Source organism: Cyprinus carpio, chromosome B21 (assembly GCF_018340385.1).
Source record: "Cyprinus carpio isolate SPL01 chromosome B21, ASM1834038v1, whole genome shotgun sequence".
Taxonomy (NCBI): Eukaryota; Metazoa; Chordata; class Actinopteri; order Cypriniformes; family Cyprinidae; genus Cyprinus; species Cyprinus carpio.
This window is the reverse complement of record NC_056617.1, coordinates 4883158-4898097: the sequence shown is the minus strand read 5'-3', so window position 1 is coordinate 4898097 and position 14940 is coordinate 4883158. Positions and strand designations below refer to the sequence as shown.

At 34.4% G+C, this 14940-nt stretch overlaps 1 protein-coding gene across 4 annotated transcripts; it reads left to right on the top strand.

Annotated features, from left to right (window-relative positions):
• Positions 1-6297: 6297 nt before the first annotated feature.
• LOC109072443 lies at positions 6298-14288 on the top strand. Of its 4 annotated transcripts, XM_042748227.1 has the most exons (6): positions 6306-6417; positions 8018-8742; positions 9851-10198; positions 10405-10581; positions 12255-12358; positions 13721-14288. In XM_042748227.1, exons 2-6 carry the CDS (start codon positions 8685-8687, stop codon positions 13775-13777), a joined length of 744 nt encoding a protein of 247 aa, XP_042604161.1. In that variant the 5' UTR covers positions 6306-6417; positions 8018-8684; the 3' UTR covers positions 13778-14288. The 4 variants fall into 4 exon arrangements, with proteins under 4 accessions (XP_042604159.1, XP_042604161.1, XP_042604160.1 ...); XM_042748225.1 differs by lacking the exon at positions 13721-14288 and having other exon boundaries at positions 6298-6417; positions 8015-8742; positions 12255-13714; XM_042748226.1 differs by lacking the exon at positions 13721-14288 and having other exon boundaries at positions 10417-10581; positions 12255-13714.
• The last annotated feature ends 652 nt before the right edge of the window (positions 14289-14940 follow it).

Here is a 14940-nt window from a genome sequence, read left to right as displayed (position 1 = left end):
ATAGGAACGTGTATAAAAAATAAATAGACTCAGTTTGGATTTCATATTGATTTTAAGACTAGAAATTAATGGAGACATTTGAGATTTATTTCTTGGTGTAATTTTGGGAAAAGACTATGAAAACAAACATTTTTTTTCTTTACAATGAAAAAATAATGAATTGTATACAATAATACCAAGTCAGTAGGGTCTAGTTTGATTTCATATTCAAGAACATGAATGTCTATGTTTTGCTTCATTCATATGTGCTTTATAATTACATTTAGCTTGGTCATTGTATGTTTATAAATATTATGTTAATCTCTGTTACTAGAATCTCAGAATGGAAGTGAATTGAATTAAACAGTCTTGGCTACAATGCCTGTGAGGATGATTTTGGGAGCACTCGAGCTGTGAGATGTGAGCTCAAACCTGGCGTCAGCCTTGAAAGTGCTCAGCAAAAAAAAAAAAAAAAACACAATTCAATTAGCCAACATTTAACCGCCATGATCAGACACACAATACTCATAAAGCGGCTGAAGAATCAATCTCTGTCTCTGGCGCTCTGGTTGCTAGGAGACAGTGTAAGAGCAGGTGCATACGGCTATATGAAGGCTCTTGACTTGAAGATGAGATCATCGTCTTCTCCTGCTCTCGTTTCTGTCAGAAATCTAAAGGTAAACCGCTGTGTGGTGCTGCATTGATGATTTCATGTCAGGATGCTGTTGCCATCTTCTTGCAGGAAGCCTAAGGTTTAGAAAACATGGAAAGGTCATAATAATGTTAGCATATGAGGTGTACATATTGACAGGAAAAGCTGATTTAATGCTCATAAACATGCAAGAATTGTACTGAAAATCTGCCATTATGTTTTAGGATTCATTCTAATTGAAAACAAAACAAACAAAAGTTATGATGTGAAATGAATAAGAAATCTTTCCGATTCAGTACTGTTTAGATCTCCAGTCAGTTTTAACCCTTTTACTGTGCTCAAAGTTCTTCACCTAATTTGGTGTTTCTGGTTAAAAAATGCTTGTAAATCTCTCATTATGCTATACAGTATTACCACCAAACCTTGGACCATTTTTATCTTGTTTTTTTTTTTTTTTTTTTTTAATTTACACAGGCTTTTAATTTCTTTTGGGAGCTGATTGGTGATAGGCATTGTCTGTGCTTGTGCACCTCTTTTTTTTAATTGTGGATAATATTTGCTATATACATTAAAAAAAGCAATGCAACTGACATGTTCAAGGCCCAGAAAGGTAGTAAGAACATTGTTAAAATAGTCCATGTGACATCAGTGGTTCAACCGTAATGTTATGAAGCTATGAGAATGCAAAACAAAAATAATGACTTTGTTCAGCAATTTGTTCTCTTCTGTGTCAGTCTTCGCCATGCATTCATGTACCACGATGAAAATTAATGTGGGAGGAGCCTTGATGGAGGAATGTGCTTCATGTTATTACTGAGAGATCTAGTAAAAACTCTCAGTTGAGTGGAGAAGAAAGAATAATGGTTTGCTGGAGAGTGTTCGATGAGTGGAAATGTGTTCCAGTGTGAGTGTGATTACTGAGAAAATTGTGAGTCTTATTTTATCTGCTTGGATAAAAAGTTAAAGCAGGTGGGGAATCTCTTCCAGCTGTTTTTGAGGTCTTCGTTGTTGTTTTGGGAATTTAGAGTGAAGGAAGACTCAGATCTGTTTAAGCTTTGTCTGAAGGGGTATTTCCTCTGCTTTCTCTCCACCTGAGAATACAAGGCTGTTTAAAGCCACACTCATGCTATCAGTTGTAAGAACCAGGGTACATTAGATATACATACCATGGTACTGAAAGATTATCATATTTATATGGTTTACATTGTTTTCCAAGGTACGTAAAAACTACCTTGATACTTTTTAAATGGTGAACTTTTTTTTTCAAATTGTTAAAAAAGTATTATTATTATTTTCAGTATTGATAATAATAATGTTTCTTGAGCATCAAATCAGCATATTAGAATGATTTCTGAAGGATCATGTGACACTGAAGACTGGAGTAATGATGCTGAAATTCAGCTTTGCATCACAGGAATAAATTAGATTTTAGGATATTTTACAATAGAAAACAACTTTTAATTTTAACTGTATTTTTATCAAATAAATTCAGCCTCTGGAAACAAATGAAACTCTCTACAGTTTTCTTTAATAGATTAGTTTGAGAGGTTTTAAAAGACATAGATAACCACAAGCCCACCCAGTCTTTGAAGGACTTCCTGTTTATCAAGATGTTGTCTTGACCACTTCCTGGCAAAGTACCTTGTGAGAAGATTCCCTGTGGTGTGAAACGGATGAAGATGATGTATAATCTTTCAAATAATTTAGAGCTCATAATGAGCTCAGATCTGAAAGGTCTTGTGGAATAAGTGTCAGTTTGAGGAAAAAGTATTGGAATTAATTTCTATACATGCACAAATGTGTAAAGTTGTAATACAGTCATGTCTTGAATATGCTGAATTTCTTGTAGCTATAATTGTTCACTGTATCTCTATCTCAGTTGATATTGCCTAGCTTGAATCGTTTAGGTTATCATTGCATCTGCTGTTCTATTTAAACAATACAGCAGTGGTCAAACCAGCAGCGGAAAACAATCATTGTGCATCACAGATGCATCAGAGCAGACAGCGGTGCTGAAGGGCCCAAAGACCTCATTAACACGCAAAGACTGCGGGCAGGAGAGCATAATGTCTTTAATGAAGTGCCCAGCATGCATTTAGAGGTTGAAGAGCCATTCTGAAGGTCAGCGTTAAGAATGTCAGTTAGATAAATTGATATGTTGAACTTTACAGTGGACACTAAAATGTCATTATTGCATTTGCAAACTACCTTTGCATCCATTTATTGTGTCATGCTGATTTTGCATTGCGTTGAATTGCATTCTAAAGTACTGCAAAATAAATTCCGTCAACATCAGAATGAGAGGATAATTCTAAAATATAACAGTTATAAAATATAGTTTATGATTTTGTTAAATCTTGAACTTTTATTTTAGAAAAATAAAAGTTAAAATCAAACCAAACCAGTCATGTATCGAGTTACACAGAAATTCATTGTAAGTATAAGGTGAAGTTAGATCTGTTTTGAGAATACTGAGAACTATGAAAGGTGTTGTTGGTTAAAACTTCACACTGACAAGAAGACAGAAGTGAAAGAGAGGGGGGAGATCGCATGAGATGAACCTTTGGGCACACTGACACTCGAGGAAGTCATGACCGATGGTGTGTTTTAATGTGAGCGATTGTGACAGCGCTTATGTTGCCTTAGTTTGGATTTGTGATTAAACGCTTCGAAATGAAGTTCTCTTGCCCTCTGATCTGTGGCCTCATTTTGTCCTGCATTTGTTTCAGAGGTAAGAGCCACATTCACCCTAAACATCTTCTGAAAAAATAAAGCTGCCACTGTAAAAAAAAAAAAAAAAGCTTGTTAATTGGTAAATACTCAATTTAACATTCACAATATGTACAGTGTATCATTATTTTGCATTTAACAAGACAATACATTTAATTTCACATTTTGTTTTTCTTCGTACTTCTGAAACAAGTGTGAATTAGCAAATTATTTCTTTTTGAAATGTTGACAGTACATAGTACATATATTTTGTCTTGTATTTTAGTAAGAAAAATACCTTTTATCCTTTTAATTTACGATGTTAAACAGTAAAATTATATTCACAGATGTCCCAGTGTGGCTCGACACATTTTTTTTGTTCGTTATTTAAATAATTATTTATGTAATAATAACTTATTTGTGTTTATCAGTTTAATTAGGACATTTTGTGTTGTCTAATACTGTTTATACATTAGGTAATGCATTATTTTGGTATCACAGATACTACTCTGATGACATTTTTTCATCTGTAGGGTATGGTGGCCATTTGGTTTATATGTTATTCACACTTTTGCTATGAGGAAGACGTTGATGTTTTGTTGTACAATTTAGAGAGGCTGATATTTGTTATAATATCACAAGAATCTGATCTACACTTAATATGTCTCCTGTCACAGACACTGGGTCTCATTTCCAAAATGTGAACAAAAATTGTATAAATCGTTTATCTACTTGTTTTGTTTATATTGGTTGTTGTATTATAGTGTTATATTCAGATGCACCATATGTTTACATCTGCCATTCTTTTCTTTTCACTTATTGATGGAACAAATTTCATATGCTTCTCTAAACGTCCGTACAGCCCACAGTGTTGTTAAATATCAAATATTGATGACTTGCTTATTGTTTCTTACTCACAGGTTCATATGAGGAGCTGACTGTGATTCAGAGCCCATCTAGTATCACTGTGAATGAAGGACAATCTGATCAAATCAGCTGCTGCTGGAATAAAACAAAAGAAGAAAACAATGATTTTAAAGTAGTTTGGTATAAGGATAATGAAAGAATACCGGTAGAAAAGCGGCTAAATCAAACGTCCCCTATGAAAAACTGCTCCTTTCTGAAAATCATAAATATAGGTAAAAATGACACTGGAGATTATGTTGACATACCAGTTCTGCTAGAATATGAGGGACAAAAAACATACCTGAATGTCATTCAGATTCAGACAAGTAAAGGTGAACACAGTACTGAGGCAACAACTCAAAGTAAGATTCTTCTTTCACACTCATTCCACTCACACATGTCTTTGTCATTTCACATAGCATTAAGATTCATGTAATTGGATTTAAGAGATCTAGCCAACCATATTCAGTGACACTGGAGATTATGTTTGTAAAGTGATTCAGGACATACTAGTTCTGCTAGAATATGAGGGACAAAAAACATACCTGAATGTCATTCAGATTCAGACAACAACTGAAGGTGAGACTGTTTCATACTAATTCAGATAATTCAATGAAAAGCTCACAATTTACAAAGACATGCAGTGCATCGTCACTTAAGCAATTTCAGACATATTACTAAAAAAAATTAAAATATTCTGAAAATATACTCACCCTCAGGGCACCCAAGATGTAAATGAGTTTGTTTTTTTTGCTGGGACAGATTTGGAGAAAAACTGCACTTGTTCACCAATAGATCCTCTGCAGTGAATGGGTGCCGTCAGAATGAGAGTCCAAACAGCTGATAAAAACATCACAAGTAATCCACACCACTCCAGTCCATCAGTTAATGTCTTGTTAAGTGAAAAGCTGTGTGTTTGTAAGAAACAAATCCATCATTAAGATGTAATCGTTGCTTCTGGCCAAAATAGTCCATAAGTCCATAACCCATAATAACACTTCCTCCAGTGAAAAAATCCATCCCCCCTTGTCCTCTCACATCAAATTGTCCAACATACCTGATACAAATTGTTTTGGCTTGTAAATGGTTCTTGGTTCTGTGCATATTTCTCTCCTGATTCAGATAAGATGACTTTTTCACTGGAGAAAGCAGTGTTATGGATAGAGGACTCATTTTAAGTTAAAAATATCTTGATGTATTTGTTTCGTACAAGCATGCAGCTTTTCACTTCTCAAGACATTAACTGATGGACTAGAGTGGTGTGGATTATTGTGATGTTTTTATCAGCTGTTTGGACTCTCATTCTGACGGCACCCATTCACTACAGAGGATCCATTGGTCAGCAAGATGGAGATGGAGAAAAAAAAAATTCACTCATTTTTATGTGAACTATTCCTTTAACAACTGTTGCATGCTGAGATAATCCTAATTCTTCTGCTGTTTGTTTAACAGATATTGTTCATATGGTTTCCAGGCCCACAATCAGTGAGTACTTACAACATGTTACTTATATTCTGTTTTTCTGTGTACCAATTAGTGTATGTTTTCTCAAAGTGTTACGTCATGAATCATGAGGGTCATGTGGGTGATTTGGGTTCAAGTCCAGTGTGTGACTGTCTCCCCAAAGGTTTTCTGTCACTCTCTGTCTAATAAAAGTGAATAAATAATACATTAATCATATTTGATATATATAATTTTAAATTAGTTTCTTAAATTAGCAGGCTATATGTTATTTGTCATGGTCATTAATATTTCTCATTGAAGAAAAGCCAGGTGTAGTTGGATCCTAAGGGTAAGATGTTATATGAAGCAAACGATAATTATTTTGGATCCAGAATAATGATTATTTTGGATCCTAAAGGTTTCAAACATATAGTGATTTGATTCTGTAATGTTTACTTGAGCTGGTCATTTTTTATCTTTTTTAAGATAAAATTTCAACAGTAAATAAGGTTTTCCCCCCTTTGAATTCTTCCCTCTAAATGTATGATACTACAAAAACTACAAATCCCTTAAGCATGGTTTTTCAAGCTTACATCTGTCTGTTGGTGCAGGTAGTTCGCGGGAGGTTGTGATCATTTATATTTTCAGAAGTCTGCCCTTCATCTGTCTGTTGGTGGCGTTCTTTTACCTAAACAGAGACAAAAAACACGTCACATCATCAAGACCAGGTAATGGTTCAACATATCCAACACAAACTTCACCACATAGTTTACTTGTTTGATTAGACTTTAACCAACCAACCAAACAAACAAACAAACAAACAAGAATTTGATTCAAATTTGTTTACAACATTTGATTCGAAGCAAAGATATATTTGAAAATTGACTGTACTGTATGCTTAACATCTTTTATAAGGGCTGTATCACAGGTATCCAAAAAGATATAATACCAGAATTCCAGAATAGCTACAATAATTATAAAAATTAGAAATTCCAAAATTATGCAAGAATAATACATAAAAGATGATGATGATGATTGAAACTATAATTCATTCAAAACCATCAATAAAAATAATTTAAAATGGAATAAAATAAGTCACTATTTAACAACCTCAGAGCCCATTGTAGGTATGTCTCGAAAATTTAGACTTACACTGAATAATTACAAATACATTTCATTATGGAGATCCTTAATAGGATTTTTTTCTTCTAAACACTTGACAGAATATTCAGAATTTTAAAACCGCAGCAGTGGTGTATGAACCTGTGGTCAGAGGTTAATTTGAATACAGTCAGTGTCTAACAACATCTCAGACAGTTTGTTTTCATGCATGAGCAGCGATAGCCTATTTTTGTCTCTTTGTTTTGACAAAGTGTGGTAAGCAAAGTTAAATTATAGATTTGTACCACAGTAGAAGTAGATAAAGGAATAGTTTAACCCCAAAATTATAATTTGCTGAAAATTTTATGCTGAATTTCTCCTAACTGATGAAGAAACAAACTCATCTACATCTTTGATGGCCTCAGGGTTAGTACACCACTTGCTCAGCATCAGATTATCTCCAGTAAATGGGTGCCGTCAGAATGAGAGCCCAAACAGCTGATAAAAACATTACAATAATCCACAAGGAATCCACACTACTCCAGACCATCAATTAACAAATTGTGAACAGAGAAGCTGCATGTTTGTAAGAAACAAATCCATCATTACAGGTTAGTTCACCCCAAAAAATTCTGTCATTAATTACTCATCCTCATGTCGTTCCAACACCATAAGACTTTCGTTCATCTTCAGAACACAAATTAAGATATTTTTGATGAACTCTGAGAGCTCTCTGGCCCTCCCATAGACAGCAACACAACTGAAATGTTCCCAGACCCAGAAACCTAGTAAGGACATCGATAAAACAGTCCATGTGACATCAGTGGCTCAACCATAATTTTAGGAACCTACGACAATACTTTTCTGTGTGCAAAGAAAACAAAAATAACATAATTTATTCAACAATTCTTCTCCCCGCGTTAATGTCTTCTGCCATTTTGGAGAGTACCACTACACATGCGTGTGCTTTCCCCAGTACGTAATTAACGTAATCAGTGTTGTTTAAGTTCAGCATGCGCACGCTTACTACTGAACGTAAACAACGCTGATTACTGCAAAGGATCCATTGGTGAGCAAGTGATGTTATCACTATATTTAGAATGGCCTGGGAGTGAGTAAATTTTCAGCAAATTTTAATTTCTGGGTGAACTGTTCCTTTAAAGTAAAAATGAATAGCCTTAGATGTAAGTGAGATTTTTATATTTATTTATTTTGCATCTAAAGCAGTTGAGCATGCTGTTGAGCAAGGACCAGATGAAGACCTGGAGGCTGGAGAGACACAGAGGAATGAAACTGAAGAGGTGAAACAGGGTGAGAATATTTCAGAACAGGAGAAAGGGAGGGTCAACAACGAGAAACCTGAAGTTACTGTTGCAACAGAAGAAGAAAAACAGACTGCCGTAGTTGTGAGCATTGAACAAGGTGCATCTCCAATGCATGACAATGAAAACAAGAGCATTTCTGTTACGAACACTGATGAAAAGACACATCTAATGACTGTTTCTGTGCTGGCCGACTTAGTTGCAGCTCTGTGAGACACACAGGAAATGGAGCTATGGGTGTGCTGTTCAGGTCTATGATGTCACTTCCTGCATGATAGCTTGTTTGCAGACTCATTATGGTTTGCAATGACTCTTACTGAATTCTGAAAGTAGATAAAAATAAAATATGTTAATGCATGAACCTTTCTGTGTGATTGTGTATATGGTTGTGCTCAGTGTGTCCGAGGTGACTCGAGTATGAGAGCAGTGTTGTGGTTTACTCTGGGCTTCGCTGTGATAAAATTAGTTGTGTGGGGAGGGGGTGAAAATCTGAGAGTACGAGTCTCTCGTGCGTGTGAAAGATTGTGATCTGGGAGTAAAACAGAGTTCAGATTCTCTGCAGATGCTCAGAAATGAAGTGTTCCTCTAGACTCCTGTGTGGACTCCTCATGTCATGCCTTTGTTTCAGAGGTAAGTGCCACACAAAACTCCTTCCTGAATGGAAAACCAGGACAGATGCTCCAAGATACTGTTCAGTATTAGTACAAAAAAAAAAAAAAAAAACCCTTCAAATGATTGTAGAGCTGTGAGATAATGCTGCCTTGCTATGTTCAGTTGGAGACATTTTTGTACCATATTGCATTTACATTTACATAACTTTATTTAGCAGTTACTTTTATCCAAAGCAACTTACTAATGTGTAACCACATTATCAATAATGTTTATCATTATATGTATGAATATATGTTTGATTATGTAAACTGTCATATCTACATTAATTTTGGCATAGTCACCACCAAAAAGCTACTACTAAATTTATTGTAGATGCTTAATTTTCTGTAAAGCTGCTTTGCAACGATTTGTATTGTAAAAAGTGCTATACAAATAAACTTGAACTGAATTGAGTATGTATGTGTGTGTGTATATATATATGTATCTATACATATATATATATGTGTATATATATATATATATATATATATATAGTACACACACACACACACACACACACACACAATATATATCAGTACACACACACACACACACACACACACACACACACACACACACACACAAACACACAGGCTATATATAGTATGCATAATTTTTTGGTTGAATTTTTTATTTATGTTGTGGTTAAAAAAGGATACATTGTCCGTATGACAATGTACAGTATACATTTAAAGCATTTACATTCACCTGAATCTATGCAGGAGACTTGTAATGATTAGTATTTTTGGTTTTAAAAGAGAATTTATCAAATTTTAGTAAGGTCACTTTGACCAACTACTAATGTTTGAAACCTCGGCAAAAACTAAAATGCAATATAATTATTACTACATCTAATTAAAAACACACGTTAAAACAAAGAATGTTTTCTGTAAGAGGTAGGTTTAGTATAGGTTAGGACATTTAATGCATTTTGTATTTAATCTGAGATCATTTTAATTTGATTTGATCATGGAGATGTCTCTGAGGCACAAATGCCACAGATTTTTGCAAAGACAAAAAAAAATAAAAAAAATACAGAACTCTACACAGGGGAAAGCTGTCATTTGTGCTTTTGCTTTTCTCACAGGTTCATACGAGGAGCTGACTGTGATTCAGAGCCCATCTAGTATCACTGTGAATGAAGGACAATCTGATCAAATCAGCTGCTGCTGGAATAAAACAAAAGAAGAAAACTATGATTTTAAAGTAGCTTGGTATAAGGATAATGAAAGAATACCGGTAGAAAAGCGGCTAAATCAAACTTCCCCTATGAAAAACTGCTCCTTTCTGAAAATCATAAATATAGGTAAAAATGACACTGGAGATTATGTTTGTAAAGTGATTCAGGACATACCAGTTCTGCTAGAATATGAGGGACAAAAAACATACCTGAATGTCAGTAAAGGTGAACACAGGACTGAGGCAACAACTCAAAGTAAGATTCTTCTTCCACACTCATTCCACTCACACATGTCTTTGTCATTTCATGTCATTGGATTTAAGAGATCTAGCCAACCATACAAACAAAAACAATATAACCATATAACCCAATAAATATTTTGTGGACACTAAGTTTATGACTTCATATAATATAGTAATACAAATGATCTCTAAATGATTAGTTGTCTAAATCTTCTGCAGACATCATTGCAGGCAGTGCTAGTACATCTTCCTACAAAACTCAAAGCAATGGGACTACCGGCCCCCCTTCAACTCCCATCCTGCCTCTATCTCTGGGCCTGGCTGCTGCCATCGGCCTGCTGACCCTCTGCTTGGCCTTCAGTGTGTGCAAGATGAGAAACTCCTGTAAAAAATCAGGTACACTTCAATACTGAGGCTCATTGCTTTATCATCCCCCGTGTTGTACAGTACTTATGTTTTTTTTTTTTTTGCAAAGCTGAGACTCATTAAAAGTTAATTAAGAATTATGATGCGTTTTACACCACTTATAACCAGCTCAATACTGTAATCACAGCCAGACATTTATTACATTTATTATTCATTAATGGATCAGATGAATTGTACATTTTCTGCAGCTGACTAAACAACAGTACGCTGTCATACAAACATCCAGACACTCAAAAAAACTTACACTGACTAAGAGCACAGTGAATGATGCAAGTGCATGTAATATGAAAAATAATGTAGCCTATGTCACAAAGTTGCTGTGTGAGCAGGTCTTTTATGTCAAAACTTGTCCGATTTTGTAGCACCCCTCCCACACAAACAGAAAATGCAAATCTTAATCAAATACAAATACAAAACTAACACTAAAAATTAAAAGTAACAGTTATTATTTTGTTTTACGTTCTAAAAATTACTACAAAATTCTAAAACATTACTTTAATTACATTATAAATAATACATTAAACTACACAAAATACATTAATTATTCAGAATTTTATATTAATTTTATATTATGTAAAAAAGTTTTTATATTACATACAAATGTATATATTATTAAAAATAAAATATTACATACAAATGTATATATTTTCAAATAGTCAGAAATATTTTAATATAAAAATACACGAATACATTTTATTTTACTTATAAATAATAATTTTATGTTTATATAAAAAATAAATAAATGTTACATTGTTAGTTTTTGCAGTCATGCATTAGTAAAACCGTTCTCAAATGAATGGTCATGAAAAGTCAGGAAAAACAACACAATTAAAAATTAATCAGTCTCTTGTGTTTTGGCAGACATTTTGCCATTTGGAATTATGGTATGTAAATAGCTTAACATATTAACATTTAAATTAATATTAATATAGACTGTACTGCACAGGCAACATTTTGTAAATGCATAAACAGCCAAAGTGTTTTTTTTTTTTCAACCAAACACTGCATAGTCTTGTATTGAATTAATATTAAATATATAATTCTACTTGATATATTTCTCCAATATCCCATGTAAAATCTGGTTCCTGAAGCAGAATCATTGTTTCAGTAACTTGCATTATTTCAGTTGGCTGAGCCTCTCTCAAACACTCTTGCAGGTGTTTTTTTATCTGTGGTAAAGTGGGAATTTTTTCTTTTTCTTTTTTTTTTGTGCTGTAGACAGTTTTTTTGTCGTCTGGACATAGTTTGCATGCAACGACTTTAACACCTCTGTATATTCACAATGCTGTGTATATAGACAGCATAGTTGATTTATAATGAGAATAGTATATTTTTGATGTGACACATTGCCTGATTGCAGAGTAGGCATGTTGTCATGCACACTGCATAGACTTACTGTAGCTGCGGTTTGGTTCTATGTGTGAGTAAAAAAATAAATAAAAAATAGAAAAGCGTAATACTTTTTTAGTATTTTAAAGGTTTGTAAGGTTTATATGGTACTTGTTACGTCTGATTAAAAATGGCAACAGTAATAGAGATTCTGTAATAATATAAAACGGGTTTGAAACATTTTAAAGGTTTTGAATTGCCATCATAGATATTTGGATGTAGCCCTAAATCCCAATGTCTGTCTCTTCCCTCAGAGCGAGTGGTCATTCACCAGACGCCACACAGTGAGGGTGAGGAGCATGAGAACATGGAAGAAGAGGAAGGTAGCACAGGCTCCTCTCGAGGATCCCTACAATGGGTAAGTCAGATCCGACCTCATGAGCAGTCGAAATACTTGGTACAAGATGGCAAAATTGTATGCGCCGAGTCATGCAAAAACAAATACGACCCTAACCTAAGTGTATCTATAAGGCCTTACCATGTTTGTAACAGCAACTATTTGTTCAACTAAGTTGTTTTCTTGGATGTTTTGGGGAGACACATTTTCATGAATGTGTTGGTTGGTTTCTAAATACATCCACAGCTCCAGATGTTGGTGTTGACTCTGTTCAGAATGGAATACTAGCACGCATACTGCAAAATATGTACGGTGTATTATTTTGTGAAAACTATGTTTTGGTATCACTTGGTAATGTTACATGTTCAGTCAAGTTCATTTAATTTCAGTGTCATTTTCACAGTGGACATTGTAAGCAGCATTACAGAAAAATGGTCTTAAATTCTTAAGACTAATTTCTTAGTTAAGTGATTAGTATGCAGTTATATCATCTTGGAAATACATAGGGTTATTTTGCATTTTTATTGTAACAAATAAAAACTCTTCACTTTTAGCTATTGTGTTGTTGAGTATCATGGCTGATATTTATAAGTTAATTTGTCACACTGGACTGAAGTGTGTCACATTGCATTGTGTATCCCACACAGTCCCAGTTGGCACATGATTTACATTTAATGTTGAAATGGTTGCAATAATGTCAGTTGTAGTTTCAAGATTGAAAACCCATTGAAATAGCATTTAATGCGAAATGGTTAAAAAAAGGTTATCAAAATACTTATAAGTCAGTCTGAAATTCACTCATCCGTGTTAAAACAATGTCGCAATATCAACATTAATTCAACAAAACTGAACAGTGATTCAACCTTGATCCATGACATTGGTGCACCTGTGGATAAACATTGAAGTGTTCTTTTTTTGTAATGTTGTAACATTTTGGGAAATGTAGTAGGTCATTTGGGTATTCATACAGAAATTTGCATACTGCAAATTACAAAACAGACTCTTTATGACCCCTGACACAAATCAACACTAATGAATTGCAATACAGGGGACAATAAAATACACCATCCCAAGTAGATGCAAGTAGCCAGCTAGAGCCTAAAAACATGTTTTTATTCTGAATTAGAATCAATTAAAAATGGATTGTTTTGCTTCCCATGTTATTGTATGTCATAAAGCACAACTTCTGAGCAACATCTGCAATTCCACTGTAAGAGCATGCGACGAGATCTCACTGATGCGCTTGTGAGCCTCATTCTGTATCAAATCTGCTCTTTTATATCACGTCTCTTTAAATTCTCAAGGATTCTGATTAAATTATTCCATACTGTATATTTCAAATGATATGACTGTTTGATTCTTGCTCTTTTTTTTTCTCTACAGTATCAAGTGCCTGTTTACTGGTCTTACTTTGATCTACGGAGGGGTGAAGACCAGTGACAACCAGAAAAGAAAGACAATCGTGATATACTGTTCACTGCATTGCATTTAGCGTTCTCTCTCTTCTTTCATGAGAACATCTTTGTAAATAGCAAAAGCAATTTTAATTTTCAGATACAGTTTGAGCCCTTGAACTCTTGTTGATGGTAACAGATATGAATCCCTCTCTTTGTAGCAGCTATGTTGATAGGTTTATTCTTATTTTAATTATTATTTTTATATGAGTCTTTTTTAAATTAAAGTGAAGAAGTGTCATACTGACATGCATGGTAAACTACTTGGATTTCATGCCCTGACAGATGCAATTCAAATATGTATAAAAGTAGCACACACTGCCTGCCCTGAAGTTTTCTTTGTGTCTAACTGTGAAACGTTTTATAGTAAAGACTTTTGTGCTGTACAGATGCTGCCTATGCCTTTCAGCCTTCTTAGAAATGTTTCTCAGACTTCATTCTGACACTTTCATACTGTGGTTTTGTTTGCCATTTACAATAAAAGTCTGTGAAAACCATTGACTGTGGTACTTGTGTCAGTACATGTGAGACAGAAGAAAGTGAGGTAGATGCTGAGCTGCAGGGTGGAAACTGTGATGTTATTGACAGGTCAATGGCAGGAAATGGAAAGTGCAGTGCATCTGGTTTTCTTTGACCTTATTTTCAACACGATGCACCTGTGTGTACTTCTGTTGACCAACAAACAAAACAGCAAGTAATACTGTAAGTAACATTTAGACATGTAGAATAAATACACCAGGTTATTTCTTATATAGAAAAATAAAACTTATTATGTCAGCAAATGTCTTCAGATTTTGACTAAATCTAAAGAGATGGCCAACCACAAGCGCACCATCAAGCTGTACTGGTCTCCTTCATGCTCTACCATGACCTAGATTTTTCTCTCACACACCTCATACATAAGAACTTGCACCATCTGTGACACCGTGCACTTTTTTGACCACAAGAATGTTTAAAGTAATTCTTTATAGACCGTAAAATCTGTTGTCCAAAACACATGAATGACCAGAATGTATTTTGCTTTCTCAAACATTTTTTGTGATGGTGATCTTGGTGTGATTGGATATTTAGACTGATATTGTATAGGTTTGCTTGTTCAAATGGCTAGCAATTTCCCCTGGAGGAAGGAAAGACATCATATAAAGTAGG

Excerpts from the sequence above, each read along its gene's own strand:
- LOC109072443 (XM_042748225.1), top strand. The coding sequence starts at position 8,685 with ATGAAGTGTTCCTCTAGACTCCTGTGTGGACTCCTCATGTCATGCCTT. Across the intron at positions 8,743-9,850 it reads GTCATGCCTTTGTTTCAGAG|GTTCATACGAGGAGCTGACT; the intron begins GTAAGTGCCACA and ends CTTTTCTCACAG. Across the intron at positions 10,582-12,254 it reads AAACTCCTGTAAAAAATCAG|AGCGAGTGGTCATTCACCAG; the intron begins GTACACTTCAAT and ends CTCTTCCCTCAG.